The 20,922-nt window shown below is 33.3% G+C and overlaps 1 protein-coding gene across 1 annotated transcript in view; it reads right to left on the bottom strand.

Moving 5' to 3' along the window:
* Positions 1-4,847: 4,847 nt before the first annotated feature.
* Positions 4,848-20,922, bottom strand: part of LOC140450275 (nonsense-mediated mRNA decay factor SMG7-like) — a 44,113-nt gene continuing 28,038 nt past the window's right edge. The window contains exons 11-12 of the mRNA XM_072543805.1: positions 17,289-17,539; positions 4,848-14,156 (exon numbers count right to left, since the gene is read on the bottom strand). Coding sequence (XP_072399906.1) covers positions 13,926-14,156; positions 17,289-17,539 — 482 coding nt within the window. The 3' untranslated portion in view covers positions 4,848-13,925. The remainder of the gene's footprint in view (positions 14,157-17,288; positions 17,540-20,922) is intronic.

Raw genomic sequence — 20,922 nt, 5'->3', positions numbered from 1 at the left:
GGAGTCAGTAGTATGCAATAGTATAAGTAAACTACCAAATATTTTCAAATTTTTTTGATAAGTTAAAATAAATTATTGGGTTACTAGCGTAGCAAATTCAGTTGATTTAAAATTAGGTCGTCCTAACCTAAAAATATACACAATGTGTGCAACACACAAAAATAAAAACACTACGTGCCCTAAATTCAAAAGTCTGCTTAGTGAAGGACTAAAAGAAAAGTCTTGGGACCCGAAAATATTATATTAAAATAAGTATTAACAACAGCACAATAAAAGAACACAATATCAGAAGGGGTAGATTTAGAGAAATTAGCGAAGAAATAAAAGAGCTAATAAGTGAAATGAACAGAGCAAGAAGACAGAAATGGGTTAAATCAACTAAATCGACAAGTCCACCGGAACGCTATAACTACAACTCTCAGGCGTCTGACAACCATGTAAAAGAAATTGAAGAACAAGGTCTAAACAAGCAGAACAATTCCCGCACTAGGCAGAGAGAATGATATAGTCTACACAACAAAAAAAAGCGAAAGTGATGAGAAAAACTCTCGAAAGAGACTGTACGCTAAACTACAACCAGCTAGAAGACATTGATTTTATCGAAAAATTCGAAGAAATGCTAGATAAGCATGAACTTATATGATCCCGAATCACTAATCTCGAAGATCTCTTCAAAGAAAACATTAGAACCAAACAGAATTACCAACAGGGCTCTAGAATAACGTAATAAACGCCATGCTGAAATTCAGGCTCTTTCAAAATTTATGGAAAGAAGCCCATGTCATAATGATACATGAAGCAGAGGAAGACAGCATATTATCTCAAAACTACAGGCCGATAAGTTTACTTCCAGCAATCAGCAAGATAGCAAAATAATGATTCTCTCAAGATTACAAGGCAAAACGGAAATATTAAGATCCTCGAACCTCAATTTTGATTTAAGTTAAACACTCTATCGAGCTACAAGTAATCAGATTATTCGAGCGGATTAGCTGCAGGATTTAACGACAAGCAATACACAGTAGCAGCCTTCCTAGAAGTAAAACTTTCGACAGAGTTTGGCATGAAGTAATGATATTCAAAACGAAAGAATATGGGAGCAGCAGAGCCATGATGAGACTGATTTCCTCGTACCTAGCTGCCCGGAAGTTCGGTGTTCTGAAGATTCGGGGTAAGAAGTAGAAAATAGGGCAGGTTATATCCGAACGCGGGACTCAGGAAGCTGGAATAGCGCAGGAAGCAGTGGTATCAGCTTTACTGTATAACATATAAACTGTTGTAAAAACAGATACAAACTGTTCCGATAGTATTTGAAGAGTGGTGCATACTATGGAAAATAGCTGTAAACCCAGAGAAGACTCAAGCAGTTATGTCTAAAAAGAAGAAAGAAACAGCAGATGAACAATTAGAAGCGCTCAATGGACCCATCTAGTGGAGAGATGAAGCAAAATACATGGAGTCATAATGGACAAAGACCTGACGTTTATAATGTGAACGCCACGACTCATTAGGGACGACATCAAGGAACTCAAAGGAAGAAACAAATTTCTCTTCAAAATAAAAACCAGATTGATAAACATCATACTACCCATGCGGACACCCGTGCACCGATAACAAGAAGAAGATCTAATCGGTGAATAACATATGTCTGAGAATCAGAAAAAATACTTATTTACGTTTCGGAACGCTTCCTATTCACAGACACGCAAAAATCAGAGTAATAGATACAATGGAAGAGAAAACACGAGTAAAATTCGCTGAAATGCCTAAACCAAATTTTGCGATAAATAGTAGGATATAGAGTCTTCCACCGATGGAAGCACAGGATACCAAAACAACAATGGCTTGGTAATGTTTAGATATTAGATAGTATTGTAGTTCTACGAAATCGCAGAAGACCTAGCTCCTTCCATGATTACACCTAGTTAATAGTACCTAGTCCTACTCCCAAAAATAGATTAAATATGAAATGAAATAAAAAAGAAATATTAAAAATAATGGTCTCTTCCAAAAAATTTTAAAAGCACTAACTATAACAAAAAAATTCTAACAAAAAACAAAAAGAAGGGGTCTATTTCTCACCGAATCGCCGCACCGTTCATAGCCCGGAACATTGACTCGGCGCCCGGTCACGCAAAACAACGATGACATGTCAAATTGACGACAACAAGACTATGGCGCCCCACGCTGTTCTGGTTCTTTACACCAAGAAGACGTCGTGTCAAGGTCCCATTTGCCAAAACTTCTACAGGACACGCAATTATGATAATAGTAGTACGTATCACAGTATCCCTCACAGTATAACAGTACATGTGGCGGTGGTGGAATGTCTGGGGAGCATTGGGGGGGCTAGGACGATTCGTCTCGGGCTTGTCCAGTTGACAATCTTCCCCACCACAAGCGTAGATGTCCTTTTTTACGGGCGTGCATCCCTCTTCGGACTGGGATTATTATCGTGCGTCAGTGTGTTCTAGAAAGGGGTAAGGAGGTCTGCTCACCGTACTTGCACATTTACCTCCCACTCCAAAACTTTCTATGTTTTAAATACCTCGTTGAGCTACATAAAACATTCACAGTGAAATCTTTTAAAAATTATGGTTTATAAAATAATGTTTAACATCACAGCTTTTCTGAAATACCTACCTGATGAAGCTGTAAAAATATTATTAAGAATCTATAATCGTATATGGACTATAAGTATTCCCATTTTAAAAACTAATAAGCCACCAAACAAAGCAGATTGTTGTCGTCCTGTGTCTCTAACTTGTGTAATGTGTAAACTTTTAGAAAAAATTATAAATCAACGTTTATTGTAGTGTCTGGAAGAAAATAACCAAATAATTAACAACAATCAAAAATGCATTGCAATTTATTTTGATTTAAACAAAGAATTTGGTATGGCTTGGCATCCCGATATAATATCAACACGGGAATCATGGGGCTATCAAGGGAACACACTTGTTTTATTAAAAATTTTCTCCTAAATAGAAATTTCAAGGGGAAAGTAAACAGTCTCCTATCTTACGGGAGATATAAAAAAAATGGCATACCTCAAGGCTTGGTAATTAGTCCGACGCTTTTCCTTATAGCTATTAACGATATAAAGATTAACGATATAATCAAAACAATGAATAAGCCCATTCAAGCAAGATTGTACACGGATGATCTTATAATTTTCTTAATGGGAAACAATACACAGACCATGGCCAAATTACTACAAGATCAACTCGATAAATTTATAGCATGGCCTAGTCTAGGTCAAGAAGTGGTTTTCAATTTGCTTCATCTAAAACTCGCTGCATCATATTCTCAAAGAGACCAAATCACATAAAGAAAATACCTACTTCAAAAACTGAATATAGGCCTCCCGTAAATAATTCCAATGCATCCGATCTTGAGCATCCTGAATCCAGTTGTGCCGGATGTGCTTGATGTCCTCAAATTACCTTGTTTGACGACGTCCTCGATTACGCTTGTATATACAAAAACAAAATATCTAATTTTTAATATTTGATAATACCTAACCTGGAAGAACCACATCAAATATATTTCAGCAACATGTCAAAAAAGACTAAACCTCTTAAATGTCTTTTTGGTACGAACTGGTGAGCGGACGGTAGAACTCTACTTACATTATATAAAAATCTGATCCCCTCCAAGATCGATTATGGATGCCATGCTAACTCGTCTGCTTTAACAACTCTAAAAATGTTAGACACCATTCAAAATAACGCTCTTAGAATAATATGCGATGCATTTAGAACACCTCCTATCATAAGTCTTCAGACCGAACTCCGTGAACTACCATTAGATTTAGACAGGAAGAAGACAGGATATAATATTTTCATATGCGGCGAAGCGGTACTCTTTATAATGTTTCCAAACCAAAAATATTCAGCACGAAAAAACCCACATTCCCTTTTATGAAAGATGTAGACGAATCATAAATGAAAAAAACCTTGAAGTCCCGAAATCTAGAAATCTATCCTAGCAAGATGCCAACTCCCCGTCCCTGACTAATATCTTCCTCTCATATAAATTTGGATGTATTGTCAGAAAATAAGAAAGAAACCAATCGTCATTTAATTAATTCTAAATTAATTTCTACCTTAATGTCTTAAGTTTTCTCCTTCAAACAGTCATCCACCGATGGATCTAAGAAGGAACATTGTGTAGCAACTGCCTTTGTCACAGAGGATAAAATAAAGAAATATAATCTAGCGGAGACTAATACTATGTTAACAGGAGAACTCTTTGTAATATATAAAGCCATATCTAACGTTACAAAAAGTCCTGAAATTAACTTCCTAATAATTAAAGACTCGCTAGAAATCATCTCTAAGATATATTCTTCCCATCGTGTGGCCAAAATCATTAGACAAGAATTGCGCAATCTAAACCTCAGAAACATTGCTTTTCTGTGGATGCCATCTCATATTGGCGTCACAGGAAACGATCTGGCAGATAAATATGCACGAGAAGCCTTAGAGGACGCACTATTGAGATATATCCAAAAGCTCCAGCGACAGATCTCAAATCATATTTCCACAGCAAAATAGTTGACATACGGAATAGAAGATGGCACAAAAAATAGGCGAAATTACTTAAGATAAAACCAACATTTCAACCATGGTCTGATAGTTCTACCAATCATTTTTCTCAGGTGATCATCACGCGACTGCGGCTTGGTTATTGTCGCCTTACGCATGGACATCTGATAACACGAGATCTCCAACCGGAGTGTTATGTATATATAACACCTAGTGTAGTGCCCGTTACACATTGCAGAAACAGGTGAATTCAGAATCCCGGAGAATTTGAAAGAACTATTTTTAAAGTGACGTGTCAAAGTGATTATGCAATATTTAAAAGCAATAAACTATGTATACAAAATTTGATTGTTGTACTATTATATGGATATTAATATTTTTTCGCTAATAGCCAAATAGGCTGATACGAGTTTGTAAATAAAAAAAATCATATTTATTGATGTTATACACTACCGAGCATAAAATTAGGGTTACCCCGTAATTTGAATTTATTTTAAAAATTATTATTCTTTTTTAACTATTTTCAGTTGTAACATAGTTTACTAACGAATTGCTTAAAGAAAACGTTTTTGTCCTTCAAAGTGTATTGAAAGTAATGAAAAGGAAGAATTTTTCATCGATATACTAAATATAGAAAACGAACAATTTTAATTTGATGTGATTTTTGTTGAAATAAGAGAAATTTGAAGAACTTTAGTACCGAGTATTCCCTTCTCCTAGTGACGGGGCATGTTTCAGATTTTCGATCACATTCTGCGGAAGATTGTTCCATTCCTGCAACAATATCTCGCGAAGCTCTCTTGAATTTCTAGAGGCCGGCACATGACTTCTTAAACATCTCTTCATGTCATCCCAAACGTGTTCTATGGAATTGATATCTGGAGTGCGAGCAGGCCAAACAAATCGTGTGATTTGAACCTCATCAAGATAGTAACTATCCGTGCAGTGTGGGGCCGTGCATTATCATCCATACATGTTGTCGTCTCCATGAATAATCATAAACGGTAAAACATTGTCTTCTAGAATTTGTGTCAAGTACCTAAGCGCAGTCAATGTCCCATTCTCGATAAAAACTAACTCCGTACGAGCGTCAAATAATATGCCTCCCCATGCTATAACTGACCCCCTACCAAATGGAAGTCTCTCGGCAACACATGCTTCAGGAGATCTCTCGCCTAGATGTCGCCACACTCTTACACGTTTGTCTGAGCCAATAAGACAGAATTTCGATTCATCGAAAACTATACACGACTCCAATTTTGTATTGCCCAAGCCAAGTATTCTCGTGCAAAATTATATCTGGCAACTCGATGTTCACGGGAAAGGCGGTCCCGTTACTCTTTTTCGAGAAAATAAACCAGCAGCATGAAGTCTCCTCCTAACTGTCCATTCACTTAACGCCGCTATAACAGAACTTATGCTCATTTGAATACACTGACAGTGAAGTACTACACAAACAATTTCCAATTTATTTTAAAACCACAGACACAAAAACTATGCTGATAATTGTTTAAGAGGCTCTTTTTATCTCAAACGCTTATTGAAACAGCCACAAAAAATTTTTTTTCAAGCAATCTATTACTAAACTATGTTACAACCGAAAATAGTTAAAAAAGAATAATTTCTAAAATAAACTCAAATGACGAGGTGACCCTAATTTTATGCTCGCCAGTGTTTTTCATATAAATGCACGCAAGGTAAGTACAAATGTCTCTTATTGTACATTTCTGTTTGAGACTGTAGCTGCTCTGAAGTGAACATACAAAATATTTTTTTGTGGAAAGCCATTATTTTTTTCTTTTTTTTTATTATTACAAAAACTTTTGTTCTGCCTCTCAATATTTTCATCCTATAACATTTATCTTTAATTTTTTTTATGTATGCCATTTATTTTATTTGCTTTCTTAATATTCCTTGTTTACGCCCAAATATAAATAAGTTTTTTCATTTTTAAAAATGAGATTATTTGCTTTGTCCTCGCACACCTAAATTTATCTTTAAGCAGTATATTTGAAATATGTAAAACGGCTTTTACGAAATATTTTGGAAAATAGCTACTAGCGACACAGATACACTTTTCCTTCAATTTACTGAGGAAAGAAAAAGGACATTTTTCTAAAATTAAAAAATTTTAAATTGCTGTTTTTAAATAATACGAAACGCCACGATGGACGCCAGAAATCGATAAAGATTTAATAGTCAAAGAAATAGAAGAGTTTATTAAAGACTGCCGTTTCAACACAGAACATAATTGACCAAAAACTTTCTCATAAAATTATTTTACTACATAAACACAATATAAATGCAAAAATGTTTTGTACTTTATTCGTCCTCTTTTACCAATGACGTAAAGAAAAAGTATATTTTAATCTCTTTACTATATAATATAATATACCTGTACCGCCAGTGCTGGTCAAAAGACACATAAACACAGTACATATAGATTACACATAGAAAGAAATAAAGAATCTTAAATCGGTCCCGACACTTCTGCATATAACTAAGTTACAGCATATCAACTTATTTTCATCCCTAAAAACCGTTGGTTAATTTATGTATGACTAACGTTAGTGAATGTTTGTGACACCCTGTATATTGCAGATCATATTGATAGTCTAAGGACCGCTTAAGACTTAAAAATATTTTTGTGATAAAATTAAAGATTTCATAATTATTTGTTGTTTATTGCTAAGTGTTTAGAAAATTGATAAAAAGTTTTAAAAATTCGTTCGTACTCTCTATATAATCTCGAATATGGTTGTGATAGAACAAACTTCTATGTTATCAAAATATAAGTAAATAAATGCGATCAGTTGCAACACGGTTGTAACAAACCAATTTTGCGGACATTTTTGAATTTACTTTACTTTACTTTACACTTTAATTTTATTATAGGCTGATCCTTCACATAAAAAGGACTTTCAAGTGAAAGTAAATAGAACTTGAAGGAAGAATGTAGCTTGTACATATGTATATGCACTACATTTTACATGACCCTCTTTAATAATATCTTCCAAAATTTTAAAGAAAATCTTGTGTCTGGAGTTGTTCTATTAGTTTGTCCACTCAAAGTTTGTGTATAAAATCAGTAGGTCCAGATGAAATACTCGCGAAAAATGAGTTAATTAAAAGCAAAAATTTACAAAACTGGATTAATTCCCCAAGAATGGTTGACGTTTATTACCACCTTTACAAGCTTATTTATTATGTAATACCAGTTTATTAGGTCCACCTTTATTACAATACCAAAGATTTTACATGATGGTAATGTTATTTCAAGAAAGCTTTTTATAGGGTACGACACGGGAAACTGATAGTACTGCTAAAATTGAAGAATGGTGATATATGAATTATATCTACACCATATTAAAATCAAAACTCCGACTGCAAAGGTAAACACTCCTACAGAAAATATAGCGATCAAGAGAGGGGTTCGACAGGACTGCGTTTTATCACCATTATTAATTTTGTTCGCGGAGACAGTCCCTGACTAGTTTTGAATACATTTCGGATCGATTCGGGATTAATGTTGTGCGCTGGCGAGATTAGTTACTAGTTTTTAACAGTCAATTCTCCGCAAACGATTTCCGGACGTTTCTGACTGTTTCGAACCCCAAAACACCAACACGTTGTCTTGTTTATATGTACAAGGAGGAACACATAAGTTTGACAAAATTTTATTTTAAAGCCGATATTGCCAAAATGTGTAAGTAAAAAATAGGGTACTAGTGTAGTAAGACGGAACGATGTCGACGGAGATAAAATTTATATCAATGACCCTAAACGTCCAGAATTTCCTCTAAATTCTCATTCTTCTTTATGTGCCGTCTTCTACCGAAGGTTGGCGACCATCAAACGATAGGTTTCTCTGTTTTGTGTCGCATGTATTATGTTCGCAGCTTCTGGTATTTGAAACAATTCTCTCAAGTTTCTCAGCCAGGATTTCTTCTTTCTGTCCAAACCTCTTCTACCTTCAATCTTGCCTTCCACGATAAGCTGTAGCAGACTGTACTTATCATTAGACAAAGCGTCAAAAACAATTAGACTTAAAATTACCACCTCAAAGACAAAATTTGTGACCAATCTTGTAGTCAGCGATAAAATTCAGATTGAAAGCCATAGCATACAAAGAAGGATAGGTTTCACATGGGCTGCCTTTGGTATATTGAACAACATTTTCTAGTGTAATATTCCAGTTTGTTTAAAAAGAAAGGTTTTTAACCAATGTGATTTACCGGTTCTTATATATGGTGTAAAAATACTAACTCTGACAAAAAAAAAATAAAATACGAGTTACACAACACGCTATGGAAAGATCAATGTTAGGTATTACCATCACAGATAAAGTACCAAACCTAGAAATAAGAAGAAGAATAGGAGTTAAAGATACAGTTGAAAGAAAAGCCATGGCTAAATGGGCTTGTGCCGGACATGTTGCTAGATTAATAGATGGACCATAAGGATTGTGGAATGACGACCAAGACGAAGTAGAGGACGACCACCGACTAGACAGACGGATGATATAAAGCTCATTACCACAAATTGAATGCCAGAAGTAGAGATAGAAATGGGTGGAAAATTTTACGGATGGCTTACTTTCAGCAGTCGACAAATATAGGCTAATTGATGATGAATACTGCTCCGTATATATTTATTTCTCGACAAACATAATCCAGCTCTGTACTATGTTTCCTTCATTATATTTACTTAACTCGCTTAAAAAAAGGTTGAGTTTTGGCTAAATGTCTTGTATAAGATTATTATCTCATAAATCACTCAAATTTATTACTTCAATGACCCTTTTTTGTATATATTATTTACACAATACCTATGTGAATCGCCAAACTCTTACCCGTCGCTAATTTAGGTCAAGCTTAAGAAAAAACAATATGAGTAGACCCTTTCATATATTGGCGCCAACCCGTCGTCGCAAAACAAATAATTTGAGTCGACCCTCTCACACCTGCATATACCTTCTTTTATTAACCTAATACTTAAAGTGCTAATTTGTGCATAAGTAATCTAGATTAAAATTCCTTTTATGGCTATGAAGAAACAATTCGAGCTATACACCTGTATTTTTTATCGTTCTACTTTTAAGTTTTAATAGTCGATTATAAAAAGCATTTACAAACATTTGAATTTACAAACTAGAAGGCATTAAAAAAGATCATTAATTGTCCCCCTTTATTATATATAAGTATTCATATAGTTGTCTGTTCTTGATAGTAACAAGACGCTTTCTCGTCCCTGGGACAATCACTCGCGACGCTTTCACGTCAGAATCACATACATTCTCTCTATACAGTCCTCAGTTCCGATAGCTTATTACGCGTTACGTAAAATTACATATTTCGCTTTCACCACGTATTCGCTGTGGGTAAGTACTTGGAGGGGATACGAGAAACAATAATGTGCGTGAAGCGACGAAACCTTACATTTTTATTAGCACATTTGATAAGTAGTATCATTGAAGAAAATGTGATTTCGCAAATGTTGTACTATAAATTGTAAAAATACAACAAGAAATGGTTAATTCAAGGTCTATTCGTTTCCAAATGATAAGCAAAAATTAATGCAAAGGGAAAAGTGGATTACTAATATAAATTCCAATAATTTTTGTATTAAATAAACAAGTTTAAGTCACTGTATTTGCAGTTTACTAAAAAATTCGCCGATCTATGACACTAGGTGTCGCTCTTCCAAAATGTTTACCTTTTAATAACCCATACATAGTATTTTTCATATAAAAATGCGTGCACGTCACAATTTATATAAAGTGACGTCATTTATATTTAAAATTTCCAGAACGTCAACGTAGAGTTCAAATTTTCCTAACACTGCCAATAATACGAAAACCATACGGAACTGCTCGATCTTTCATAGGTGTCAACATGGTATAATAATCAGATAAATGTAATCATCATTATAGTGGGAACTTTAGAATTATATTTATTAAATAACCAAAAACATTTGTTATTATTAATAATATAAATTTTATTGAATAACTCTTTAAGTCTAATATTCTACAAAATAATAATTTTAATTAAATATATTAGACAATTGTACGCAACTGATACGGAAATACTTCAAATTTTTTGACAGTTCAGCGTGTGGTAAAATTGTTTAAAGTGTTGCCGCTTTTTTAGAGTAAGAATTTTGTTTATGTTTTGATTCCTTACACAATTTGATCAAAATATATTATATATTAATAAATTGTATTTATAAATACATATTAAATTTAGATTAATAGCTTTAAAAACTAATTATTGTTGTGTATTGTGATTGTGCTATGCAAAAACAACTAAATAGTCTGTAGAAAGCTGATAAGCTTTCATATAAGATAGATTATTTTGAACAAGTAATAATGGCGGGACGTTTTTATTATTAATGCTCTAAAAGTGGTAAGTTTAAAATTTAGAATATATAATTTTGTATTAAAATGTTTTCTTATGTATTTTAGTGTGTTGCAGTAATCTTAAAACTAAATGTATTTACTTTTAATATAATAGTTTGACAAATAGTTGACATTTTAAAAATTCCTCACTTACTAACTATTCTGATGTTTAGGCAACGCTGTAGGATTCTGACGTCGTAAATCTTGAATGACGTGCACGCATTTTTCTATGAAAAATAGTATATTTTAATGTTCAAATGGTGAAATCTAAACGTAAATAATAGACTTAACCATTTTCACAAATAAAAATCCATTAAAAATTTTTCGAAGTTAAAATATTGATAGAAATTATAATAATTATTGTATTAAATAAACAAGTTTAGATCAGGTTATTTGAAGTTTACATACGAGTAATATATTAAAAGTACTAATAATCTCGCTGATCTATGACACTAGATTTAGCTCTTCCGAACTTGCACATAGCGACTAAGACATAGCAAAGTGGTCAGTTTTTAAACTTGTAATTTTAACACAAAATGTAACTTAGCAACGTAGTTTGCAACTGTACCAAACATATTGGAACCAAAGTATTATAGTTGAAATTGAATATAATATTAATTATACCGTTAACGAAAAATTAATTAACAACTTACGATATGTAGATGACACTGTGATCGTTACAACGAGCATAGAAGACTTACACCATCTAATCTAAAACTTAAGCAGAAGTCTTAATTTGGAAATTAGACAACGTACCATTTGATGCTATATATTTTCAATATTACTATATGGAGCTGAGACTTGGACATTAAATAAATGCAATTTAAAAAAATCGAGGCTTTCGAACTTTGGTTATACCGCACAGTATTAAATATATCAAAAATATAATGGACTGATAGAATTACAAATAAAGAAGTACTGGAGAGGGTTGGTAAAGAAACAAAAGTAATCACCACTATAAAAGAAGAAAAATGTAATACCTAAGCAACCTGATGAGGGGACCAAAGTATGAAATTTTGAGACTCATAATACAGGGAGTGATTCAAGGAAGAAGATCTGGTGGCCGAAGGCAGAATTCTTGGTTGAAGAATCTACGTGATTGGTATCAGTGCAGATCGATTGATTTGTTTAGAGTAGCAAGTTCAAATATAAAAATAGCCATTATGTTTGCCAACCTCCGTAGGGAGACGGCACTCCAAGAAGAACTGTGCTCAAATAAAATAAAATTATGTAACTCACAATCTACAATTACTTCAACATCGAATTGTACCTGTTTCTACTAAGATTAGTTAATCAGAGTCTTCATAATCAACCAGTTAGAAGTTTGGTTCTCGTCTTATGTACAAAAGACAGTCATAGTCAGAGAGGTTACAGATTTTTTTTAAAGATTTAATGGACTGATTATTAGAATAGAAAAATATGACGATATCTTTAGACTCATTCTGCATGAAATGATAAAAGGCAAAAGAAAGGAAAGAAACCTGAGGAAATAGTAGAACTGCACCTCATTAGATCTTTGCAGAGTGGCGGCTAATGAAATATAGCTGTGCTGATAGCCACCTCCGACATGAGAAGTTTGTGTATAAAGAACTTGTAAAAAAATATTAATGTTTAAACAAGAATTGGGGAATATATGTGCTTCTATCTTCTACATAGCACGTAGTACTTTCATCAACGAGTGTCGAAAATTATTTTTATATGCTTTATATTACGTGCGTGGGCTCGGGATCTCAGCGGACTGTCAGCGCCCACTACGATGTGAGTGGGATAGTGATAGTTGGTTCAAGTCCCATGTCAGCCACAAATTTTTTGCAAAAAAAGGTTAAAAATTAAAGTTGACTTTGACTTTAAATTTACGTCTGAGTAGAGTCGTAATACATGTTTTCACCGACATAAGTCGTAGATAGTACAACAGTGTTGCAACTGGTTCGCACGGTACTAGTTAGGTGCGATTGTAGTTACGTAAATCTGCACTGAGTGGTATTAGTCGAATATAACAATAAACTCTCTAGTTTTTCTAGTAAAAAATATTACTAAGTTCAATTTAGAGTATTTTATATAATTAAAACTAGCTAATAAATCGAATTTATCGTGTTTTAATATAAATATTGGTGAAAACTACAGACGAAAAGGTCTAAAAGTGAACTTTGTTTTTCTATATGTATCTAATATTAGTTGATAGCTATAAAAATTCATTTAGTACGCACGGAATATAACGGGATAACCACACTCAAATTGTCCTCGGCCCTTCTTTTCAGTATTATGCAGTTCAATATGTCAAAACCAATTTAAACTATGACATTTTTTTCCATTATGTTCTCTATTTTCTGCTTCTGCTTTTCCTGAATTCTAGGTATTTTCTCAACGTCTCGACAAATTTTTTCTCTTATTTACTGTTTAAAAATATTGTCTCTCCTACATATACGGCCACTGCCACATTTGCCCCATTTACCACATTTGAGAAGCGCTGCAGATGTGAACAAAGTAACTACTATTATAGAGAACTCAATTACAGAAAATAAGTATAGCTTTTTTTGCTTTTACGGAGGTCACCACAGCTACAGTAGAGTATTTTAGTGGATATGAACAAAACACGTAATACAAGAAGCCATCAACCAATAAATTAGGTTTACTTTACCTTTCGTCAAATTTAGTCTCTTCTTCTGTAGTGTCCATTTTCAAAAATAGATAACATATATGTCAAAGTTTATTTATTAGATGGAAAATTAAATACCTCGCCCTATTAGACTCGTCTTGTTAAGATATTCTCAATATCCTGTTAACCCTTATTTAAAAAACGGTTACCTTAATAAAATTCGAAAGAAAAACTCTTTTGTCTAAAATATTTTTTACACCCTTTCGTTTGGTCTTCGTTTATTGCTCTTGGGTATCGAAATATTGTCTCAAGTCAAATTTTCTCCCGTTTTAGTAAAGTTAAGAATCTCTCTCTCGCAAGTTACCTTCGTGCTGCTAATAACCTATAAGTCGTTCTTCGACAACTGGCTCTGCTGTTCGAGCAATTGTGCCAAGGATTTGGGGCCCTGGCCGCTAAAGAGCGATTGCTGCGGCAAGTGATTGAGGGTATTGTTCTCGGAGGGTTTGTTGTTTCTTAGTTGGCCTGGCAGGTTGGGCGTCCAGCTGTTGTTGAACAGAGAATAGCCAGGGGTGTTGTTTTGGTTTTGGAAGAAGGACGGTTCCTGCGGTGGAGGCTATAATAACGAGAATACAGAATTAGTATTGATAATATAATAACACAGTAAACTATATTTTATGTTTATGACTATATATATACACAGTTGGTACAGTATAAATCCCGATGCACATCATCCGGCGTCGTAGTAAGTGACGTCACAGGATACCAACACAAAATATTTAAGTCGTAGGTCTGTTCCTTCTTAGAATCTTTTTGTCAAGTACACTGGAATTACAACCACTATACATATTTTATTATATACGTGTAAAAATAAAAGTTCTGCGTTTTTTATTCATATTGCAAATGTCTCATATTTGTTGCCACAACTCAAAATTAAAATTTCATGTCATAGGTTTTAAAGATTGATCTCCAAAAATGGAACTACGACTGGTCAATGAAAGTGTTCAATTTTATCGATCTCACGAGAATCTTAAAAAATGGCAAAAATCGCGCCACATTTATTTATTTAACACCTTTATAAAACCTGCGTTTATTCGCGGCAAAATACAAAAACTACATACGAAAGCTGCGCTCTTTACCTTTCAAACGCATCTTGATTTTTGTCGATGTGACACTTGGAAGAAAAGATATCGAATTTTTACCGTCGAGCTGATACAAATTTTATTGAACATTGATTTCGCGCACCGAACTGACATTAAAATCAACGGTCGCTTCAAGCGTTTTTTCTGGGAGAAGGGTTCATTCTACACAAAAAGTACTAATAAACATTTTTGTTTAAAATTATCTCAGCTATATTTTAATTTGAAACATTTTTTCCACAGTGTATAGGTTCTTGGTAAATCGATTTTTTTGTGTTTTTACCCTCGTACGAGGGGGGTTTTAGGGGAAAGCCCGGGGGTAAAAGTGGTAAACTTTTTTGCATCTTTTTTGGGGTCCCAAAATTAATATTCTCGGTAAAATTCAGCTTGTTCGTATGATTTTTAGTGGTCAACTCTCTTGACGACTGGACTATGGAATTAAAAGCACTAGACATATTTTAACATATACGTGTAGAAATAAAATTTGAAGATTTCTATTAATGTAAACTTGTAAAAAGTAAAATACACCAAAGCGTTTTTATGAAGCACACTTGTCTGAATCACACTTTAACTGCGATCGAACGAAGGAAATATTTTGACATCAATTGGTAACAGTGATTTGGCAGTTGCGGTGTTGCAACTTCAGATTGGTTTTTTATATCTACTATGGATTAAACTCAGTTATTTTTGGAACAAAATTAGTGTGATTTTATTCCAAAATTACACATAAGAAGTGAAGTGAAATAGTCGTTGTAAAGAAATGGTAGCTTCTTTAATTCATTATTTTGAACAGGAACGTAATAATAACGTCCCAATTCTACCGTTTACTGTTGTTAGAGAAGAATGTAATGTATTTTTTAAATGTTTATGTAGATGCTTGATATAAATTCTCATTTTAGCGTGTAGCTGTAGTTTTAAATTTACATATTTCAACTGTGTGTTCTATCTTTCAGGCCGTAAAAACTAATACACCTCTAACATCACCACCCAAAAAACGGACTAGACCTAAGAAAATTACCAATACTGAAATAATAAATATAAGCGAAATTCGTAATACAATTTACAGTAATACAATTCGTAATACAATTCAATTGAAGGAAAGAGAACTATTTAACTAGAATTATTTAAACTAATTAGAATTTACCATAAGACCAATTTTGATATATTGACTTACAGAAGGCCTCAGGCTGAGTACAAAATAAATATCTGATCGAATCCTAACATGCGACATAGCAAATAAAAGGGTAGTAGATGGAAAAAAACAAACAAAGAGACTACCAAAAGCTATAGCGACATACGACATATCACATTACACTATGGATGATAATAGACATATTTGCTTTATATATAAAGCATAAGGTAAAAAATAAGCGTAAGGCAAAACTAATTGATTACCATGGGAAATTAATAAATTATAAATGAACAAATAACCAAGGAAATATTTTCATTTAAATAATGTTTATATGGGATTAAGCCACAATTATTGGTTGTAATGAAAATTACATATTTAACTAACTAATATTTGACGTTTCAAGAATACCATATGTAAAGGGCTTAACAGAAAAACTGAAAAGGATACGAAACAAACACAACATTACAACAAAATTCAAAACAACTAACACCATGGAATCTATTCTGTACAAAACCAAACCCGACAACGCACAAGAAAGATAAAAACTGCATCTATAAAACACCCTGTGAATGCAGCAATTTCTATTTGGAAGAGATAGACCACTGAGTGTCAGGATAAACGAGCATTAACGAAGAAAAAAGTGTAGCAAATCAGCAGTATAATGTAGCAGTCTTTGGTTGTCAATACTAAAAGAAGTCAACAAAAAGAATATACCAATAATAGAGGAGTAACAGAAGGTCGAAAAACATCACCTAAAGTCTTTTATACACAATAAACAAAACACAAATCTACGTTGTACAACTTTGTTACACAATCACAATTACGATACAAATTACACAAACATATAACACAAAATAATACACAAAACAGTCAGAATTTGATATTTCTAGGGTAAAAACACCACCCTCAGATTTGTTCAGCCCTATACATATTCCCAATTGTCAACAGAAGCACGCGAAAGCCAAACAGGGTCGTACTGATGTGTATCATATGATTTTTTAAAATATTTACTTTTGAAACTATTAGTGTAAGACTTTTTTGAAATTTATTCATTAAATCACAATTAAACTAAACTCTAAAAAATATCACGACTAGTAAATAACTTAACAATAACTATAAGATAAATATAACACAATATATTAACTTAAAAATCAACACGATACAATTTGAATTTAAATATGCTGGCAAGTTTGGATCTGTAACATGAGAATCTGTCTGGCTTAAGGCAATAAATTATATTTAATAGCCTCTTGACGAATGAGACGGCGAATATCAACACGTGCTCATGTTTACAGATGGGAATTTGCTAAACGAATGAACAATACATATTTTGTCTACAAGATCGAGGCCAAGTATGTCAATTTTGAAAGAACATAACCTAATATCAAACAACTAGGTTATAATATAATATTTAAATTAGAAATCCCACGAGAAAGTAGTTTCAGAACCTTGTTAAATATTTTAATTTTCTACACACCTGACTGATATTGGGCAGCCTGCTTATAGGCCCCCCGCTTCCAGGTGGACCCACAGGAGCTCCCGGCAAATTGGCCTCCTTCAACATAGCTTGTCTCACAGACATTGTAGACATTCCTTGGCTAGCGTTGTTGTCGAAATTTATGTTGTTCATGGTGTTTCCTTCGCTCATGAAATTACCCAAATAACTACTCCAAGGGGATCCAAATACATCGCTGGTATTATTTTGATTGTTCGGTTTGTTTGTAAGACCTAAAAAAATAACATGTAAACGATTAAAATGAATAAAATAAAATGCAATACAATAAATAGTAGTTAATTATCGTCTCTTAATTCTTCATTAAAAATTTCTAGTTCAGAACAAAACATTTTAATATTACATTCACCAGTAAGTTTATTATGTTTCTCTAAATGTAGAAAATATTTAAAATTTTGTCTTTTTAAATATATAGTAAAATTAATTTAGTTTATTTTTTATTATATTGGCTAGGTATGAGATCCTTCTTGTGTTAATAGTTGTTATTACTACCAATAGTGGTAATTTCGTAATATCTTGGTAATGATGCCTCTTGGTTCCAATAAAAGCTTTGAATTAGGCGAAGGTATTTTCCGTCTAGCTTCAGCTTCTGTAATTTATTTAATAATTTAACAAGCTGTACCCTATCATGAAACTTCTCGTAATCTATGAATCACAGATATACTTTTTTCTGATAATTAAGGCATTTTTTAATTAGCATTTGTGTTGCAAAAGGAGCATTTCGTATCCTCAAGACCTTTCTAAATCGAAATTAAGAGTCACTTACATCTATTTCACACTTTCTATAGATATTATTCTGTATGGTCTTCAAGAATTAAGTTACTCATTAAGCTAATGAGCCTAAATTCGTCGCATTTGCGGAAGTTAGCCTTCTTTAATATAGTTATAAATTCTGATTTTAGCCATTTCTTTGATATTACGTCACTTTCATAGATGTTTCAGTAGTTTTATAAAAAGATGTATCAGTAGTTTACATTGTTATTATCCAGTAGTTTTAGAACATCTTTTTTTTATTTCGACTGATCCACAAACTTTGCTGTTCTTTGCACATTTTATCACATGTTTAACTTCTGTGTCCATGATTAAAGCTCCTTCTGTTTCCAACGTGGCGTCGACATCTTATGCTATTCTGGTCTGTTATCCGGGAATACTTACTTACTTAATCAGTAGACCCATTTGTACCTTTCGGTGTTGGGTCGTTTATAATACAATTCATTTAATTACAATATTTTACAATCTTCTGAGGTGTCCTAGCTCTTAACGAACTTTCTCCATTCCTTCCTATCGGATGCCATCTGTGTTGCTTCCTGCCAAGTCTTACCCTTACTCTGCAGTATCTGCGAGATGTCACTGTTCCATTCTTTAATGGGTCTTTCTCTTCTGTTCTTCCCTACTGGTTTGGGGTCCGTCACTCTTTTTACTTGTCTATTATTGTTATAATCCGGGTTAGATGTCCGAACCATGCCATTTTTTTCTCCTTGATTGTGTCAAGTATCGGTTTGATTTTGAGTCTTTCTCTTATTTCCTCATTTCTGATGACATACCTCAGAATAACGATCGGAGTAAAAAGAACTGATATATTCTTTTTACTCCGATCGTTCTTCTGAGGTATGTCATCTCGGCTGCCTGAATTCTGCTCTGATGTCTTTTGTTTAATATCCAATTTTCCGCTCCATATGTCACTGTAGGTCTATATATTGTTTTGTATATTGTCATCTTGGTCTTTGTTGATATTTCTTTGTTATTAAGGAATCCTCTATTTAGTGTTTGGAATAGTTTTCCTGTTTTCCATTCTGTTGTTAAGATCGTCCTCGATGTCTCCTTTGTTGTTGATTACTGTTCCTAAATATTTGTATGAATTTGTCTATATTTTTTTTTTGTTGGTCTATCATTACTTTTATTTGATCTTCCGTCCCTTGTTTCCTTGATATTTTCATTATCTGAGTCTTCTCTTTGTTTACGTTTAAGTTGTATTTGCTTGCTTCTAAGTTCCATTTCTCTAAGTTTTATTTCAGTTTTTCTGCTGTTTCCGCAATTAATACTATATCGTCTGCAAATATACACATCTCAGCGTTTATCATTTGCATTCTGTTCCAACCGATGCAGTATTTTTTGAATGTTTTCTTACATTCTTTCACTATCTCATCTGTTACATTTATGAATAGCACTGGGCTGAGACTTCCCCCCTGTCTAACTCCTTGAGTTGTTTCAAATGGTTCTGACTGTATATTTAACATTCTTACTGTATTTGTTGTTTTCATGTATATACTATTTGTTGCTTCTATCAGTTCGTCACTTACTTGCTTCTTCTTTAGGCTTTCCCATACATCTTTTCTTTTGACTGAGTCGAATGCTTTTTCCATGTCTATAAAGATATATTTCTCTATTTTTCTTTAAGGCTTTTTCTATTACTTGTTACATGGTAAATATATGGTCTTGTGTGTTGTGTCCTTTCCTGAATCCACTTTGTACGTCCTCTAATTTATGTTCTATTTCTTTTCTGATTTTCCTTTCTATTATGGTTTCGTATACTTTTGCTGGTGCACATAGTAGTGATATACCTCTATAGTTCTTACAGCCTATTGTGTTTCCTTTCTTGTATAAAGGTATAATTACTGCATTTGTCCATTCTCTGGGTATTACTTTTCTCTTCCATATTAGGTTATATATGTATAAAAATTGTTCTTTTGCTTTTACTCCTATATATTTCATAATTTCTGGTGCTACTTCATCGCTTCCTGGTGCTTTTCCAATCTTTATCTTTCTTATTGCTTCTTCCAGTTCTTCTTTTTCTACACTTTCTGGATTTTCCGTGTTTCTCATGCCTACTCTCTTGATGTGGCTTTCCTTCTTTATTGTATTCGCTTCCAGTATCAGCTGGAAATGTTCCTTCCATCTTTCCATTATTGTCTTATCGTCGTTTATTATTGTTCCTTCCTTTTTCATTATTTGTTTCAGTTTCGTTTCTTTGTCGCTTCTTAGGTTTTTCAGTGGTCAGTGCTGTTTTCTTCCATTTTTTCTCCGAATTTTTCCCAGCTTTTCTTTTTCTCTTTCTTAAATATCTCTTTAACTTTTATTGTTTGTCTCTTATAATTTTTATATTTTTGTTGTGTTTTGTCTTGTATGTATTCTTTCCATAATTTCTTCTTTTCTTTTATTTCTCTTTTCACTTCATCGTTCCACCAAGATGTTCGTTTCCCTTTGTTGTTATTTCTTGTAGTTCCACATATTGATTTAGCTATTTTTATCATAGCATTTTTGTGTTTTCGGTTTATGTTCTCATTTCTTTTTATTTCTTTTCTTTTGCTTTTGAATTTGGTTTCTAGTAGATAGTGGTCACTACCAAGTTCATAACTCCTTTTCACACTTACGTCTCTTATCCAGTTCTTCTTTGTTTTTGCACTATAGTATAGTCTATAATTGATTGTTCGTCTCTTGATTTGACTTCTCTTGTGATCTTGTGTATCCTTTTATGTTGGAAGTGTGTGTTCATAATCACCAGGTTATTGTCTAGACAGAATTCGAGTAGTAATTTTCCATTTTTGTTTATTTTTTCCTCCCCATAAGGTCCTATGACCTTGTTCCATTTTTCTGATTC

The sequence above is a fragment of the Diabrotica undecimpunctata genome, chromosome 1, assembly GCF_040954645.1.
Source record: "Diabrotica undecimpunctata isolate CICGRU chromosome 1, icDiaUnde3, whole genome shotgun sequence".
Classification (NCBI taxonomy): domain Eukaryota; kingdom Metazoa; phylum Arthropoda; class Insecta; order Coleoptera; family Chrysomelidae; genus Diabrotica; species Diabrotica undecimpunctata.
This window is presented reverse-complemented; position numbering and strand designations above follow the sequence as displayed.